Consider the following 19,083-nt stretch of genomic DNA (forward strand, 5'->3'; position numbering starts at 1 on the left):
TAGACAATAGTGTGGAATTAAAACTCTGTTACAAATAAATTGACTGCCTCAGCGGAAAAGATTAATAAAAACCACATTTCTTTAGCAAACCGACAAAAATAACTTCATTGTTCTGCAAGGCAATTAATGCTTGACTGCAATTGCTGCCCGGGGCAGATACCCTGGTTCACTCGCAGTGAATATGGCAGCTTGCGCGTGCCAGTAAAATTTTTTTGGGTAGCAGCTTGCTGCTACTGCTTATACAGCAAACAGCCTCACTTTTGTAGTCAGAAGTGGCAGAAGGTACTACAAATGCGTGACTCAACTGCACATGCACATGGGCCCGCTCGCACGAATCTAATGTAAACAGTTGTGACGTCACGCTCATCGGAGGCAATTTTTTGTTATGAAGCATTGCATAGTCTTCCTAAAGCCTTTGACACATTTTGCTGCTGGCAGATGCTTGTATGAGCACTGTGTTTTGTTGTTGTACATGGTGCATTTCCTTTGCAACTTAAGTTTTATTTTAGTTTTTTCCTCTCGTTCATGTTTTATTGTTGCAGTATTATTCTGCAGTAGCAGGATACAGTAATATCCTTTGTTGGTGTATTATTTCTTACCACTCAAAATAACAAAAATTTAACTGAAAACTAAAAAAATTCCCAGTTTTCTCCAGGATGAAAAAATTTCCGGGCTTTGCTGCATCTCTCGGTTGTCCCGGGTTGTATACACCATGTTTCAGTCTTGTTAATGAACCTGTCAGTCACTCAACTATGATAAATGGTTACCTTCACTCCTCTCACTAATTGTGTAACTTTAACATATGAGCAGGATTATGACAATCACAATCTTCTTATTGCTATTGACTCCCCTACCATGTCAATCACCCATTCCACTTCACTAGCCGTCATCTAAAGAGGAGCAACAGGCAACAAAATAGTCTATCAATAAAAAGCACTGTATAAAATTCTTTCTGACACTGTTACATCCAAGACACATGCATAAGACAGTTTTCAGGAACACTATTTGCCAGAAGGATGTCACCTACATGTTATTTAAAAAACTCTGAGTAAGGACAAACTATATAAAGGCATGAGAATTTCTGTGAAACCAAGTCATACATCTGAGATAATGATGCATTCAGGTAAAGTTTCTCAATTACAGTAGAAAATTAAAAAAGAAAAGACAAGTGAAACAATTTTATCAATCAAAATGGCTGGTTACAGTGTTGTCATAGCAACTCAAAACAAAGATTTCCACACTGCTGCCTATCTACTTTGGCAGTCAGTGAAGGGATGACTGTAGATACAACAAACAGTTTCTGCATCAGCCACTTGTTTATTTGGCCTCTACATGTTTGAGTGGTTCACACCATCCTCTTCAGGTGGAGAATTGTTTATTTACATATCTGTTGTTGGTGAAGAGAACAGATGTCCCTCCACAGTAGCAGACTAAGGGCAGCTTATTTTGCGTCTTTTGAGGAATAGTAGAGTGGTAAATATTGCTGCCCGATGTATGCCCTCTCCACTGCACATAACGTCTGTACTCTTCAACAACACCAGCTCTGTAAATAAACAATGGCATGAAGATGATGGCATGAACCATCAAAATGCATTGTGGCAAAATAAACACGTGACTCAGAAATTTTTATTTACTAGTATTTATCAAAAGTAGCGCTCATAATGCCCCGCCCCCCTTATGGACAAAATATTCATTTTCCTGTAAACAGATTATGTTCCAACAGCAATAAAACAATTAGTGTTACAAAGATCTCTACCACTGTCTGAATAAAACAAGCTAAAATTTGTTTGGGAGCAATAAAAACACAAAAATTAAACCTTCAGGTACACTGTTTATTTTATAATTTACAAAGGGCACAGTAATACATCAGAGACAATATGTTTAATTACGCTATACCGTAAAGTGTAAAAAGTCTGATAATAACACAACACATAACAATATTTTAATTTTTCTGACAAACTGACTACCACAGGAGCCAGTCAAATTATTAAAACACACACACACACACACACACACACACACACACACACAGTTTTCTACATAGATAGAAAATGATTGTGGCAGTAGTGAATGTGTGAACACAATTAGTAACAGATTTTTCTGAAACATGCATGTGTACACAAATAGCACAAATGTTTCGAAAACATTACATGCCGCTCCATGTTCACACTGTAACATCTCTTACAATTCTTCCCTCAGTAGCAGGAATTGACAGGCTATTATTTAATTCTTATTATTTTCATTCCAGTAGAATTTACTTAGTTACCACTGAGAGTTAGGTTCATTCAATTGCCACATGCATATCTCTTACCCAGAGAAACCGTGACTGGCTTCATCTCATTAAAAAAATTATAAAAATCTAAATGTAGGACTTCTGCCTGTCTGTAATTACAGGAAATATTTTGCTTGCAGTAAGCATTAACAAATATTTATGAAAGGAAAAGAAATAAAAACTGGAGAGTTGAAAAAACTCCATCTATCCAGTATTTATGAAATGACATACTTCTGGGAGGAAGCCGTGTTCTTACAAAAAATATGTTATAGCACACGATTATATACATGTACCTCTTGAGCTCTCTGAAGTGCACACAACAGTGTCTTATTTACACTATTTACATTTGTCAGTTATTGAAATTATTTAAGCATAAACATCCTCACGATCTGCACCAACACCGTCCCCATCTTCAAGAGAGGAAAAATTGAGGAAATGAGCTGGTCGGTGCACCTCGTGGTAAAATTCTTTCGGATTGCATAACTGCAGTTCATATTTCATGTTGGGATCATGGCGAACACCTGAAAGTGAGAACCAAACATAGCTTTTAGAGAATGTAGATTGAGTGAAATGAGTCTTTTGAAGTTGTGCCAGAGTAATTTTACTAATGTCAAGTGCAAACAGTTATTGAATCCATATCATGCACATTCATACACATTCTTTGCATGTTAGTTTGGATTTATGTTCAATGGATAAGAATTTGTGAATCAACAACAGTGACTACCCGAGTACGTCTTGTAATGAATTAAGGTACTTCGTTGTTTAACATCTATGTATCATAATGTATAGAGGCAAGGTGAAGAGAATGTACAAAGACTGCACAAATGGATCATTTCACATGATTATGAAGGCTGAATTCTAACATTATCTGTAAAAGAAAAGTATACACAATTCAATGACATGAGAATGAATAATTCTTGAAATGCAGTCTGAAATGATACTCCACATCATATTAACTTAGAAATGCATGCTGAAAATAATAATAATAATAATAATAATAATAATAATAATAATAATAAAATGTAGGACCAAAGTTTTATAGAAAAAACTAAAATGAAGGAGAAAACAGTTAAATTTAGAGGGATGATTTAGCTGTAAGAAGTTTTACAAAAGGAAAAGTTCTCTTTGCTTGTATAATAAATAATTTTTTATGATCATCACACAGGAAATAATAAGTAATATATTCTCCTTCCTTATCCACACATCTCTTGCAACACTAAATGACTGGTTAAAAAAAAAAGGGGGGGGGGGGATAGAGAGAGAGAGAGAGAGAGAGAGAGAGAGAGAGAGAGAGAAGAGGAGCTATCATATTCTCACATATTAACGTGTATCACCATTTTTAATCAGAAGCTGATACCGTTTTTTCCTTAATTTTTAAATTGTGGTTGCTTGGCATCAGAGTAGTTGGCAATAAATAGCAGCAGTTTTTGGTACATTCCCAGGAAGCAATTCACAGTACATGACACCTTTATTCAGTGAATGTCTGGTATCCAACAGTCTGGTACCTTCAATAATCCAACATTGTTACATACATATTAAATATTTCAGATGTGTTCGGCAGAATTTGGTCGCACTCGGTACTGGTCCACAATTTCAAGTCATGTAAAGCCAAAAATTGTTTCAGTCATCTGTCAGACAGCTTCTGTTGTGCACCAATTGTTTACAGCGATTAAAAAGTGGTGTTTTAAAGTGTTATCACGATTGGTGCTGTTCTATATCACAATTACAGTAGTGCTGCATATTGCTGAGAATGTCTTCTCATTAAAGCACCTCTCAAAACGAAGTGGAAGTGAAAAGTAAACATGTTATGCTTATGAAACCAGAAAGCTTGTCATCATTAATCGGGTTGGGAAAGTCTAGGAAACAACATACGTTGGTTCTTCAACAATCTATGATATTAAAAAATAAATAAATGTCAACTTCAAAATCGTGCCTCACAGACAGTTGCATTAAAGACGCTGAATCACGATAAACTTTTAAAACCACCGAACTAGATCATCTGCATGAAATTTTGTACATGTTTCTGTGTGAAAAGGAGTGAAGAAAAACCTGTAACTAGGCCTATGTTTATGGAAAAGGTGAACAGCTCTGTGATGGCCTGGGTTGACTGATTTATTGAGAGGGGTACGGAACCAAATGGTGAGGTCATCAGTCCTGCAATTCCAAAGTGAGTTACAGAATAAAGAGGGTCTGCTAAAAGTGGACAGACCCAGTCAGGGGAGTCAAATCATAAACCGATGAACATTAAACACACACAGTAAAAGCATGAAAGGTGAGACCAAATCTAAAAACTGAAAAAAGGGGGGGACAGTAATGGGGTCACAGACCGAGAAGACTGCAAAAGAAGTCCTAACCACAACCAACCTGCCCCTGCTCCAAGACTAAAGGAGAACCTTATAGCTGGAAATAACAGCCACTTTTCACAGAGGAAACCGAGAACCAGGTCAACCATCCTTGGATTGTCTGCTAATATTAAATTTAAGGAATTGGGAAAACTCTACTTAACATGAAGGGCCGAAAGAAGGGGACATTCCACCAATGTGAGATATTGTCAGTCTGGCTCTAAAACCACATTGTGGAGGTGGGTCGTTATGTAGGAGGAAACAACAGGTGAGCCGGGTATGACCAATGCATAAATGGCATAAAGCATTGGACTACTTCTGAGAGGAGTGGAAAGAAGGGTGTCAAACTTCAGTAGACTCCTTGATTGTGCGGAGTTTATTATTATGAGCAGTAGTGCTCCAGATGGCATTCCACTGTTGGGAAGAGAGAGATTTCATGTAGATCCGCATATCCACAGCTGGAATCGTGAAAGGAAAAGGGGGTAAGTATCTGCTTCCCTGGTCAAACGGTCAGCCAATTCATTTCCTGGGATGCCCACATGACTTGGTACCCAGAGACAGAAGACTGAACAGGCAGCACGCTCAAGGGCAGAGAGATCATGGATAGCAGAGATCAAAGGGTGACGAGAGTAGCATCGATCGATAGCCTGAAGGCTGCTCATGGAATCTGAACAAATTAAAACACTGTGGATAAAGGCCCTGTGAACGGCTCGAAGCTCTGCTGTGAACATACTACATGATGCTCGAAGCCAGTAGGAGATGTGAAAGCGTATCACACCTTATCAATAGTCTTAGAACCATCAATGTAAAACAATGCGGCACCCGGGAACTCTGCAAAGATGGCACATACAAGACGCCAGTAAACCATAGGAGCAACAGAGACCTTAGGACCCTGGAATATATCAGTCCTAATCTGTAGTCTAGGCACCATCTGGTGCGGGGAGGGGTTATGAGAGGAAAGAAAAAAAATTCAATAGCTTTTGCCATTTCTGAGTTAATTAGCATAAGTTAGCCCATCAGGACATTGTGGATGCAAATTCAAGCGAACTACTTGATAAATTAGTGTCAAGTTTTCCTCATGGTGCAGATGATAACATAGGAGACTGTTTTTTGTTTTAGGGCGCAAAAACAACTAGGGTCATGTGTGCCCACGTCAGAACATAAAGACAAAGAGAGGAGGTAAGAACGCATACACATTAATCCCAACTGACAGAAGAGAAGACAGCTAAAAACAGGGATGTGGGGAAAGGTCTATGAAATATGCCATAGAGAAACAGAGGTCATGAACTAAAAATTAAATGGCCTTAGTCATACTGCTATGACAGATAAAAAGTAAACAAAGTCGATAGCCCATGCATCGTTCGCTAAAATGGCCAATAACAGACGGCAAACACAAACGAGAATGTAAGTGATTAAAAGAAGGGCATTCCTTCAGGAAATGGTGAACCATCAAAGGTTGAGCGCAATGAGTACAAAATGGTGGGGGAGCTCCACTTAACAAATGGCCATGGCTAAAAAGACAGTGCTCGATACGTAACCTAGCTAAAATGATCTCCTCATGGCGAGAGGGCTATGAGGTGGCCATCCAAGCTGCTGGGAGAGGCTTAATAACCTGGAGCATGTTTCCATGAAGGAAGGACTAGTAGTGATGCAAAAGTTACACCACCTGCTAACAGATAGCAACACAGAGATCATCAGAGCGAATGTAAGAACTAGTGGCCTGAGGTATGAGCACGCAGCCCTGGCAGCAGCGTCAGCAACCTCGTTTCAAGTCAGACCGACATGACCAGGAACCCACATAAACATCACAGTGGCTCCATCAAGAGCAACCAAGTGATAGCTTTCCTGGACCCGTTGCACTAAGGGATGGACAGTGTACAGCACACAAGAGGCTTTGAAGGGCACAGAGAGTCAGAGCAGATGACGCAACTGAAAAGTCTGTGTTGCCGCATGTACTGCGTGGCCTGATACAGGGCGAAGAGCTCTGCTATAAAGCTTCAGTTTGGTCCTTACTACCATCCCATGTCAATCTTTGTATCTCTCTTTTGTTTTGTTTTAGGAACCCAAATGAACATATTTGGCAACATCACCTGTGGTAGGCCACCTGACTGGCTAGCTTCAACACTGATTAACTCTGAAATGGCGCAGTGTATTGAATTTTTCTCTAAACAATTATTTCTCAGCACAACCTGCCCTGCCACACTCTTAAAACCCATTCCTTGGCACAACCTGCCCTGCAACACCCTTAAAACCTGCTCAGACTGTTTCTGACCACCTTGTATGTACTCATATACAATGTTTGCTGGACTGGGCCACAGCAACACATGGCTGGTATAGTTAGTACAAATATAATGAGCAGTTTTTCTGATTACTTTTTCCAAAGAGTACATACTAAGTATTTCATTGTCGTGCTGGATAAAACGTTTTAATGTTTAAAAGAAAACACCTATACAAGACAATAACTGTCTGGTGCAGTTATTAGATCGGTTATTGCTGCTACAATGGCAGGTTATCAAGAATTAAGTGAGTCTGAACATGGTGTTATAGCTGGTGCATGAGCGATGGGACACAGCATCTCCGAGGTAGTGAAGACGTGAAGATTTTCCCGTATGACCTTTTCACGAGTTTCCCAGAGTATCAGGAATCCTGTAAAACACCAAATCCCCGAAATCGATGTGTCACGGTAAAAGATCCTGCGAGACGGGACCAACAACGACTGAAGAGAATTGTTCAATGTGATAGAAGTGCAACCCTTCTGCAAACTGCTGCAGATTTCAATGCTGGGCCATCAGCAACGAACCATTCGACGAAACATCATTGATATGGGCTTTCAAAGCCGAAGGCCCACTTGTTTTCCTTGATGACTGCATGGCAAAAAGCTTTACGCCTCACCTGGGTCCATCAACACTGACACTGGACTGCTGATGAATGGAAACATGTTGCCTCATTGGACGAGTCTTATTTCAAACTGTATCAAATGAATGGACGTGATGGTTATCGAGACGACCTCATGAATCCATAGACCCTGCATGTCAGCAGGGGACTGTTCAAGCAGGTGGAAGCTCTGTAATGGTGAGGGCATGTGCAGTTGGAGTGATATGGGACACCGGATACTTCTAGATATGACTCTGACAGGTGACACATACGTAAGCATCCTGTCTGTTCACCTGCAACCATTCATGTCCATTGTACATTCTGACAGACTTGGGCAATTCCAGCAGGACAATGCGACATCCAACGCATCCAAAATTGTTACTGAGTGGCTCCAGGAACACACTTCTGAATTTAAACACTTCTGCTTGCCACCAAACTCCCCAGACATGAACGTTACTGAACATATCAGGGATGGCTTGCAATGGGCTGTTCAGAAGAGATCTCCACTCCCTCGCATTCTTACAAGTTCATGGACAGCCCTGCAGGATTCATGGTGTCAGTTCCCTCCAGCACTACTTCAGACATTAGTCAAGTCCATGCCACATCATGCTGTGGCACTTCTGCATGCTCACGGACACCCTATTACGATATTAGGACGTGTAACAGTTTCTCTGGCTCGTCAATGTAAAAAGTGAGACTGTTTCGAATGTACCATCTTCCTGCTTTAATATAAGGACAACATTCTGTGATAAGATTCTAGTTCTGTTACTTGTTGGTTGATTTCTTAGGCACTTTCATTCTTGGGAGTGTCCTTGGAAGTGTTTTTTTGTTAACTGTGCGCATATTCTGTTGGAGTGGTGTTAGTTTGTGCGCTATAATCCAATGAAGTCACATTCACATCTATGGAAATAGAGGCAGACTCAGACAGAATCCAACAAACCTGAGCAAAGTGAAACAACAGAGATGCAGTAAGTATTCCCGAACCTTCCAAAGTAACAGCCAAGCATCCCATCGGCACGTAGCACATCTTAAATTTAACCCTGAAAATTTTGGATATACGTCTGTACCATTCTTCTAATGCAGGAGATTAAGCTAAGATCCACATCTTATTCTGTGTGACAATCAGCATTCAACCAATATTGCATGGCATTTACATGAAGCATGCCCAGAGCTGCTTCTAGTTGCTGATACTTGGAAGCACTCACCACACCCCAGTTTTGGCAACCAAAAGGCTCTTTAATACAAATACTCACTGTTGATCATGAATTAGCTGAAGACAAAATGAGATACGCAATAGATCATTCACCGATTTTGCATTTTTTTTATTTACGGAGAGTGATACCCATTCTGTCTTTTTGTGAAGAAAAGGCAATAACTCTTAGAAACAAGTAATAACTGCAAGCAATCACTACATATGTCTCTACTCACCCATGAAATTGTAGTTCCAAGATCCCTGTGTGGGGACCATAAAGAATCCCAGAAAGCGATCTGACAACAGCATTTGAACTTTCTCATAGTGGCTTGGTAAGTACCCTTTTGGATTATTACCTTTATCTGTGTTCAAGCGACCCCACTCATAACCACTGGAAGTAAAGTATCACATATTAATTAATCATATGAGAAAAAAGAAAAGGAAAAATAAATGCTAATGAAAAGGTATCACAGTCCTCAAATTTGAAGGTCTAAGTTAATGTTGAAATGTACCTAGCAGAATAAGAATACAAATTTTCATGTTTTGCAACAATAGCAATTAAGACTTGACAGAGAGTTCACTATGTCAACATAAAGTACCTTGGTGTCAGTTTATATGCAGTTAGGGAACAAGAGCCAGGTGTGAAACTGCAAGTTATTATGATAGTTTTCTCTCCATCCCATGAGGTATTATCTGCCATAACCTTGGCATGTGTTGTTATATCTTGTGGTGACAGCTGTGGCAATTCATTAGGTTGAGTATGTATCCATCCCAAAGGCTCCATCTCCTTCAAGTACTGATGCTGTGGTAACATATTTGGAAGATGAACTGTCTGGTGAGTACCCCACTGCGGCGGCATAACAATGCAGCGAATCTCTTTCACCTGTGGGTTATCTGGAGGACTAATTCCATACAGGTATCCAGCAATCTGAAATACAAATAAAGGTAAAATTTGTTATATACATGTTGGATTACACAAGTCTGATACAATTTCAATCATAAGGACAGATTAACATAAATAAGAAACTGTATCAGAGTTTCATAATATTCTAAACTTACTCCTTTCATGATGTGTTACTTACATCAACAACAAAATTTTATTTCATTGCATAACACATTTGTCACTAATCCATGGAAAAATGACCACATGAAGAAAGACACAGCATCTCCGTAATACTATATTATTTGACTTAGGAAGCAAAGTTGTCATCAATCTGAAGACTGTTTTGAACACGACAGTGCTTTCCTACACATGTTCTTGCTGGAGGTAGTATACCATTGCCTCTAACCTTTGAACTGACTTATCCAGCCAGTTAGCATAGACGCCGAACCACAGAGTAACTCAGCATTTTCCACACAACAAGCATTGCCAGAAGAGGGGGAGGGGGGGGGTCAACCGGGTAATGAAACTGAGAGCTTGGGATTTGTTGTTCGGCACTGTACAAAGCCTCTCTCTCAATGTAAGCATGGCTTTCGATGTTAGCAGTATACCATATTTTCCCGATTATAGGAAAGTTTTTTCCCCATATTTGTCAATCAAAAAATACAACATAATCTTACGAAAAATACAATGTAATCTTACATTCACAGACTCAACTATTGCTGCTGAGACCAACCAGGAGAGGGGTATGATGGGGGGCAGGGGGAGACAGCAAGGGAGGGTCGTGACAGTGCAAGGGGAGAGGGGGAGTGATGGGGGAGTGGGGGCATGGGGAGACAGCAAGGGGGGGAGGGCGAAAGTGCGGTGTTGGGTGTTGAGCAATCTTGTAGAAGGCACAGGGCAGGGGGTTGGGGGGGGGGGGGGGGAGGGGCACAGGGCGGGGGAAGGGCACAGGGCGGGGGGGAAGGGCACAGGGCGGGGGGGAAGGGCACAGGGCGGGGGGGAAGGGCACAGGGCGGGGGGGAAGGGCACAGGGCGGGGGGGGAAGGGCACAGGGCGGGGGGGGGAAGGGCACAGGGCGGGGGGGGGGGGGGGGAAGGGCACAGCGAAGGGGAGACAGGTGTAGAGCAACACAGGGCAGGACAGAACAAGAGGGCCTTCAATACATGAAATAAATGTGGGTGAGGGTGTGGTTGAGGAAAAAGATTAGGAAAGAGGTGGTGGGCTTTTTATCAGGATAATGATGGGAAAGGTTGTGTTCCATGGCAACAATGCCATTGGCATGGGGGATGTTGATATACAATTATGTCGCATCTGCAGTGACCAACAGTCTGGTGGTAATGGGAGAACTATGGAGAGAGGCAGAAGTTCATTCTGTGGGAGCTCTGTAACCAGCTACAGTGGGACAACCAATACAGTGACCAATGGGGTTGGATTTGGGGAGTTGGCAAAAGGTAGGAGTGCAGGAAGTTGATGGTGTGGATAGGGAGATTGGTCCAGGTGTCAGGATTCGGGCAGAACCTAAGAGGTTGAGGAGCTGCTTGAGGTCATGTTGGACTTCTGCGATGGGATCATGGTCGTAAGGTTTGCACGCAGAGGTGTCTGAAATTGACGGAGACCATTAACCACATAGTCACTATGATTCATGAGCACTGCAGAGGAACCTTTGTCTGTGGGAAGGACGATAAGGTCTGATTTGATTTTCAGGTTACGGACATCTGTGTCTTTCATAGGTGTCATGATGGACTTACTGGGAGGGATTTGGGAAATGAAGGTGAGGCCAGGTTAGAAGTGAGGAATTCCTGAAAGATTGCCAGGGGATGACTGGGTGGAAGGGGATCATGGTTGGAGCCTTTACTGACTGACAACACGCTACCCAGCTCTTCCATAAACAGGTCTCCCATGCCCTGACACCAGTAAACCTGTGAACAGCTGATGAACAGTGCCCCCCCTCCCCCCTATCATCCCGCATCACCCTGGCATTGCTAAAAAGAATTCGATATGGGGAACCATCTACTCACATGAAAAGCTACCGCTAAACTGTAGTGAACTGCAAACTATATCATCCAACTGTCAAGCATGCTGCACACCAAAACACAAATCACTTCAATAGCTGCTTCCCTATGCAGGTACTTGGATACTACCTTGCAGCACAAGTTTCTCTGAACTACACAGACGGGAACTGTCTCATCAGCATATCTTGCACTCTCGCAATCCCTCTGGACTAAATCTTCACTAACCTGTTTCCCACTGCTTCAACTTACCTTTCCCATTCCCTCTTCTGTACACAGCATGCCTATAGCGTCCCGATTGTATACTGCCTTCTACCATCTCTTCTTCCTCCCCATGAAGGCACACACTTTCTACTCCCGCTTTTCCACCCTCTCCAACTCCCTTTTCATTTCCACCTTTCCCACTTTTTTTCCTTCCTCCCTTTTCCCTCTCTCCCTCAGTGTACATCTCTTATATGGTCTACCCTCTGAACTCCTTTCATCATTATGCAGCAACTGAGTCGTCTGTCAAAAAACATGTCTCACTATCCTGCTACCCTCTCCTTGCCTTGTGCATCCTTCCCTACCACCTCCCACCTCCATTAGCCCAGGCAACTGCTTTCAGTAATCAATAATGAATGAATAATCAATCTCACTGTGGGTGTGATGTTTGGATGCCTGTCTGGTGTGTGTGTGTGTGTGTGTGTGTGTGTGTGTGTGTGTGTGTGTGTGTGCGCGCGCGCGTGTGTGCGTGACGCACATAGACTTACTAGCAGAACAACAAGAGTTCAAAAGTTAGTGTGAATGTTGTTTCCTGACACATGTTTCTATGTTCCACACATCAGTCCACTATAGTTGAGAGGTTGTCCTTTCTCTTTTACATAATAAATAGCAGATATCTGAAATACGTATAACATTAACTTTTTCAAGTATATACTATCTATCAATAAAATAATTTGTAAGTCTCATATGACAGAATACGTTAAAAGTAAAATTTCCTCAGGGTGTCTGTCCCCCCCCGCCCCGCCTCCATTTCATCTCATATTTAGGATTGTCTGATACTCAGGTCAACAACGAGGATCATTTTAAAAACAAGTATCTGCTCTCCCCTCCTCTCCAGTGTTGACATCCACTCAACAACGTAAGTTTTATCGTCATCAAAAAGGATGACTGTCATAGAGAAAGATCAGGCTATTACAGTTGGAGTGGATTTTATCCAGTAAAATATGACAGAACCTGAAGAACAACAAAACAAAAATGACGAGCTTATCAGCATAAATTATGTTAAGAAACATTAACACACACTTGCTGAAAAATAGATTAATACTTCATACTGATTATACACTGCAAAATATGGTCACCTACCTGAGCTCGCAAGTCTGAGATTGTAACAAATTTCTTCAGAACATTCTTTGGAAGAATGTATGTATATCCAGTTTCTTTTATATCATCTGATGAAACATAAATGTGATTTGTACGCAAATGCAGGTTGGTTGCTGATATTGCTCGCACTCTCCATTCAGTCTTTGAGCTGAAATGGTGATAAATTAGGTTGTATATGATACAAATTTACAAATGTTCTAAAAAGTTGTCTAATAACTAATCCATCATATCACAATTATCTTTGGATAAGTATAAAATAAAAATTTCTCATAAAATGGGAAGTCCAGTTTGGAGTATCAACAATATTATGAAAAGTGTAGATGCCTACTCACCTAAAGGCAGGCACAACAAAAGGACTGTTACACATTGAGCTTCCAGCCAAAGCATTCTTACGAAAGGAGAAACACACACACACACACACACACACACACACACACACACACACACACACACACACATTCATACATGCAAGTACATATCATGCACACGTGACCTAACTTGGGCTGCTCCAGCCAGAATGCAACCGTGTGGCATCAATGGAAGCAGCAATCTGGAGTGCAGTGAAGAAGAGAGAGGGATAGCAGGGTATGGTTGTGGGGGAGAAATCAGCGCAGCCTGGTGAAGCGTGCAGGGACTAGATGGCGACAAAACAAGACAGCCAGGCACAGTGACGGGAAGCTGTGGGTGTGGAAGTGGGAACAGGGAGCGAGAAAGGACAGGAACACAGGGGAAAGATGGGTAGGTGCACTGACAGAGAGCAGCACACAATAAGCGCAAGAGGAAGTGAACTGAGAGGAAGTGATACAATTGGGGGGTCGGAAATCGCTGGATGAAGGGTATGGGGACAATACATTACTGTATGTTGAGGCCGGGGTGATTTTGGGAGTGGCGAATATGTTGTAAGGATAACTCCCATCTTGCGCTGTTCATAAAAGCTAGTGGTGGAAGGTGTGAAGTAGCCATTGAAATCAAGCATCTTATGTTCAGCTGCATGTTGTGCTACAAGCTGGTCCACTTTGCTCTTGGCCACATTCTGGTGGTGCTCATGCATTCTGGTGGACAGTTGGTTTGAAGTCACACCAATACAAAAAATTGTGGTATGACTGCAGCAGAGCAAGACATGGCTGCTTTTACAAGTGGTCTGAACTCTGATTGCACAGCATAAGCCAGTGAGAGGACTGGAATAGAAAGTGCTGGGTGGGTGGATTGGGTAGGACTAGCACCTGGGTTTTCCAGTTTTCCACAGGGATATGATCTCTATGGCAAGGTATTTAGACTGGGAGTGGCATAGGGATGGATCAGAATGACGTGGCAGTTGAGTGGGCGACCAAACATCATTTTAAGAAGGGGGAAGGATTTTTGAGTATTATGTCCCACATTTAAGGGCATGATGATAGATAATCAAAGACCTGACAATCGATCGGAGCCTGGGGTGGTATTTGGTGATGAAGGGGTGCTCCTTTGTATCTGATTCTTTGGAGTGGTGAGGGGCTTGAGGTGTGTGGAGATATGGCATGAGAATATGTTTCCAGACACAGTCTGAGGGCCAGTGTGTGTGTGTGTGTGTGTGTGTGTGTGTGTGTGTGTGAAGGCCTTTGTGAGACCTTCAGCACACCAGATAAGGAAGTTCTTGTCACATCCTGATATGCTGCCCCAGGTGGTCAGACTGTATGGGAGGGATCTTTCAGTATGGAATGAATGGCAGCACTGTCAAAATTCGGATACTGTTGGTTGTTAGTGGGTTTAATGTGGATAGGGATGTGGATGGGAGCAATCATACAGACAAGGAAATCAACATCCAGGAAGGTGACACACTGAGTTAAGGAGGACCAGGTGAAGCGGATGGGAGACACTGTGTTAAGGTTGTGAAGAAATGAGGATTCCAACACCCTAGTCCACCCTATGCTACACTTGATCTCAGCCCTTGGTCCTGTGGGAAACCCTGGTGCAATACCAGCATAATCCACCCACCCAGTACTTCCCATTCCAGTTCTGTCACATGCGTATCCTACCCCATCAGAGGCTGGGGCAGCTGTGAAAGCAGCTGTGTCGTATACCACTTCTGTTGCAATCATTGCACAGCTTTTTATATTCATGTTATGGTCCACTACGATGAATGGCCACCACCAAATTTTGCCAAGAACAAAGTGGACCACACTGTGGCACAACATGCAGCTGAACATAGCATACTTGATTTTAATGGCTGCTTCACAACACGAGCCATCTGGCTCCTGCTCTCCACCACCAGCTTTTCTGAACTGCACAGGTGGGAGTTATCATTACACAACATTCTCTGCTCATGAAATCATCCTGGCCTCAACCTGTGGTAACCTACTACCTCCAAATTCTCCACCAATGATTTCCACCCCCTATTGTCCTATTATTTCCTCCCAATTCATGTCCCTTCATCCTCATTGGGTGTCACTCTTTACCAATGCACCCACCGGTCTTTTCCCCATCTCTGTTCCTCTTCTTTTTCACTCCCTTTCCCCCTCCCTTGCCCATAACCTCCCAATGCTACACTCAGCAACCTTCTCTTGCCACCATCTAAGACCCAACACACACTGCCAGACTGCACCAACTTCTCTCCACACCCATACCCTGCTATCCCTCCCCCTTACATGGCTCTCCCCATATTTCTGCTTCTGTCTACATTATACAGCTGCAGTCCGGCCAGAGAGGCCAGAGACAGCGGTCATACGTGCCTGACATGTGCTTGCTGTATGAATGTATTTGTTTCCCTTTGGTTGAAGCCTTGGGCCAAAAGCTGAATGTGTAACCTACTTTTCATTGTGCCTGTCTGCAAATGAATGTGTCATCTTTACAGTTTAGCAGTGATCTATCCTTTCCATAATATTTTAAAAATTTCTCAGATACCTGAAGGTCTGGGTTTCATAGTTTGAGGTGGTTGACGTGATGATCTCATCTCCATGTTTATTTACAGTGCGTGTCGTCGTCGCCGTCAGCTGAGACTGCTCTTTAGTTTGTTTTTCAATCTCTGCTATCTGTTGTCGCTGCGCTGAAGGTGCACTGATTTCCATGCCCAAAATTATGTCTCTAATTTCAGACTGGGTGAGAGACGCGACATTCACGCTACATAGGAAAATGGAGAATATTTAGAAAGTCTGGCAGGTAAAGATCTGAGATTACTGATACAAAAAAATTTGAAAATTATTAAAGGTCTCAGATAATTTTTGAAGATACAAGTATTAGGAAAATTAACACTTCAGAGCTTACTTGTTTTTCTTGCCATAATCTGCCAAGATTAGATCCTTCAGCTGTACTTCAACCTTTATCCATTCTTCATCAGTGAGGGTTGGCCAAATATGATGAGGTTCTGTAATAGTAGTTTTGTCTGGTTTCAAAATGACCTTCGTTCTTTCAGTGTTGACATGAAGAGCTCGAAGGATCAAAATCAACCGTGAAAATGCCTGAAGTTGAAATAGCATATCAGTATCATCACAATTTAGTACAAAACTGAGAATGATCATAAATCATGTTATTTTCATATCCAAAAATTACACTGTGTACTTACAGTGTACGATGAAATAGTTTTTAACCAGTCATCATACAAATTAAATAAAACCATCTGAGGTTCTGTTGCCTTCAAGATTAAATCACCAAATTTCTCTACTTTAAGGCATGCTTGAAATGGTAGCTGCAGCTCAGAACCTTTGATTACTATGTTTGGAAAATCCAATAAGTGTACCTACAAAGAAGTTAAAGTCTGAGTCAACACATTCAACTACACAAGTTGAACTATAATTCCTAGAAAGCTTTTATCCTATTTTTACCTCAAGGGGATCCAACATTCCCTTCCTAGTAACAATAATTTGCTTTGGCTGCTCTTCAACAGGTAATGATCGAATAAGAGCAGCAACTTCTTCAGCAGTCTTCCATTTTGCCAACTGGCCCAATCGTTTCTGCCCTGCCCAAACTGATGTATGAATTATTTTCAGGAACAACTGGCCTGTGCGGGGATTAAATATGAAAATTGCCCCATTGATTGGCTTTGTTGTTAAATTGCCTTCAAATGTCTTGTGAATGGTTACACGATACACGTTAGTGTCATCAACAAACCTGTAAAAATGAATTTTAGATCAAATGTTATTTGCATCCCATTTTGATGATATGTTGTCTCCTTAAGCAATATGTTGTGCTACATATAAAGGGTGTATCATAATTAATGTCGTAAACGCATGCAGTTGAAAGTACACGATACTAGAAGCAAAGGGTCTAAGTAAACATAGGGTTGAAAATGCATACCTTAAGAGCTATGAACAATTTTTTATCTTCTATACTGTGTAACAAATCTTTTCTACTGCAAACTCTTTGCTTTCCACTTTTTGGGAAGTAGTAGTATGGACCAAAACAAGAAAAAAATGTCCAGTAAACATGTGCTCTAAAATGCACACCTTAAGAGCTATGAGCACATGCTCAACTTCACTACTTGGGAAACACAACTCTTCTAATGAACAATTGCTCATAACTTAAGGTGTGCTTTTTAGAGCAAATGTTTATGGGACTTTTTTCTTGTTTTGGTCCCAAAATGTGGATAGCAAAGAGCTTGCAGTAGAAGATATTTGCTTCACAGTATCTAAGATCAAAAATTGCTCGTAGCTCTTAAGGTACGCATTTTCAACCCTATGTTTACTCAGACTTTTTTGCTTATAGTATCGTGTACTTTCAACAGTGTGTGTTTACGCCATTAATTATGATACACCCTGCACATGTATTACCGATTAAAACGTCAATAGATGATTGCAACTGAACACAATTAACTTCCACATTGTTTAATTTATACATACTTCATGTGCCAAGTACATTTAACATACATTCACTACTTCGAAGTCTATGAAAAAAGTAAATGAGTATCTAATGTGCTACAAAAACTCCCACTGACATCTCTAGTAGCACAGTGCACCACTAAATAGGAAAGTGTGGCACTGTTGAGAAAAAGATACAAACTGACAAACTGAACTAATTGCTTCAGTCAATGTACTAATATTATTCACCATATTGCATCAGACAATCAGACAATGTGCTGTAGTCATGAAGGAAAAAGAAGAGAAAGTGCGTGGCAGTGTAAAAATATGTTATTGCTCTACACTCAGAAGACTGTTTAGCTCTACTATATGCATTGTAATAGATGATATGTAAAACAATCATAATAGCCGATCTGTATTAAATGTGATTTCACAGCAGTCAAATACAATGTCACTGGGTTGAAGACAACCTAGATGATCATAGTTTTTCCATTTCCCTGGACATTAACCACTGAAACTTAACACGTTATGTATGGGTCAAAGGTAATGCAAATACTCATTATGGCAGAATAACGAACAATTGTATCACATAAACACAGCTGCAAAAATGTAGAAACATTCAGTGGTGGTGGTGGTGGTATGATGCAGAAGAAGTGGCCATGTCACTGTTTGCTCTGTTGATTGGTCTGTGGTCTGGTAGTGGGTGTGTAGCAGTTTCCATGCTCCTGATTTTTTAGGGTATTCAAACTGACAAACCGGTTTGTTACATTTCAGAAATTTCTCACCCTATATCTATTTGAAGGGAGCACAATCATAATCCTGGCAGTCAGTTTTCTTAAATGTGATGTTTGTTGAATGCTAAAATTTTATATCTGACTTGACGCAGCTTAGCTGCTAAGGACATTACACATACAAGGAATGTTCTAAATTGAAAATAAATAAATAAAATAAAAAATTGGTAATATGAAAAATTTAGTTCAATATTTTGTTATTTGTTATCCGTCAGTTTTGATGGCGACCGAGTTTAGACTTGGAAGGAAAATCAGCAATGGCCGTATTTTGTTGTTTTATTGTCAGCAAAATCTATTTTTGGTCATTTAGTGACCATCCTCAGTGCTGTAATATAAGTTTATGTGATCGCTCTAAGCTTGTGGTTATAACTTGATACCAGTGCCTACCAATTTTAATTGTATATTACAGCACTGAGGATGGTCACTAAGTGGCCGAAAATCGATTTTGCTGACAATAAAACAACAAAATACGGCCAATGCTGATTTTCTTTCCAATTCTATCCACTATTTGGTCGCGGTGCACACAACACGCCATAGAGTCACCAATCAATAAGAGTTTAGACTTTTTCTGTGCACCTACGTCACACATTCT

At 41.2% G+C, this 19,083-nt stretch overlaps 1 protein-coding gene across 2 annotated transcripts in view; it reads right to left on the bottom strand.

Moving 5' to 3' along the window:
* Nucleotides 1–1,163: 1,163 nt before the first annotated feature.
* LOC124792596 (pre-mRNA-processing-splicing factor 8) overlaps nt 1,164–19,083 on the bottom strand; it is a 103,646-nt gene continuing 85,726 nt past the window's right edge. Inside the window, exons 32-40 of one of the 2 annotated variants that reach the window (XR_007016577.1) lie at nt 16,729–17,014; nt 16,470–16,643; nt 16,172–16,365; nt 15,812–16,027; nt 12,917–13,082; nt 9,280–9,608; nt 8,917–9,071; nt 2,566–2,793; nt 1,164–1,543 (exon numbers count right to left, since the gene is read on the bottom strand). Coding sequence is in view for 1 of the 2 variants with exons in the window: in XM_047257953.1 (XP_047113909.1) it covers nt 2,639–2,793; nt 8,917–9,071; nt 9,280–9,608; nt 12,917–13,082; nt 15,812–16,027; nt 16,172–16,365; nt 16,470–16,643; nt 16,729–17,014 (1,675 nt within the window). In the remaining variant the exon portion in view is untranslated. Of the gene's footprint in view, nt 1,544–1,811; nt 2,794–8,916; nt 9,072–9,279; nt 9,609–12,916; nt 13,083–15,811; nt 16,028–16,171; nt 16,366–16,469; nt 16,644–16,728; nt 17,015–19,083 lie in introns of those variants that run through there. The other variant, XM_047257953.1, reaches the window with a different exon arrangement.

The sequence above is a fragment of the Schistocerca piceifrons genome, chromosome 1, assembly GCF_021461385.2.
Source record: "Schistocerca piceifrons isolate TAMUIC-IGC-003096 chromosome 1, iqSchPice1.1, whole genome shotgun sequence".
Classification (NCBI taxonomy): domain Eukaryota; kingdom Metazoa; phylum Arthropoda; class Insecta; order Orthoptera; family Acrididae; genus Schistocerca; species Schistocerca piceifrons.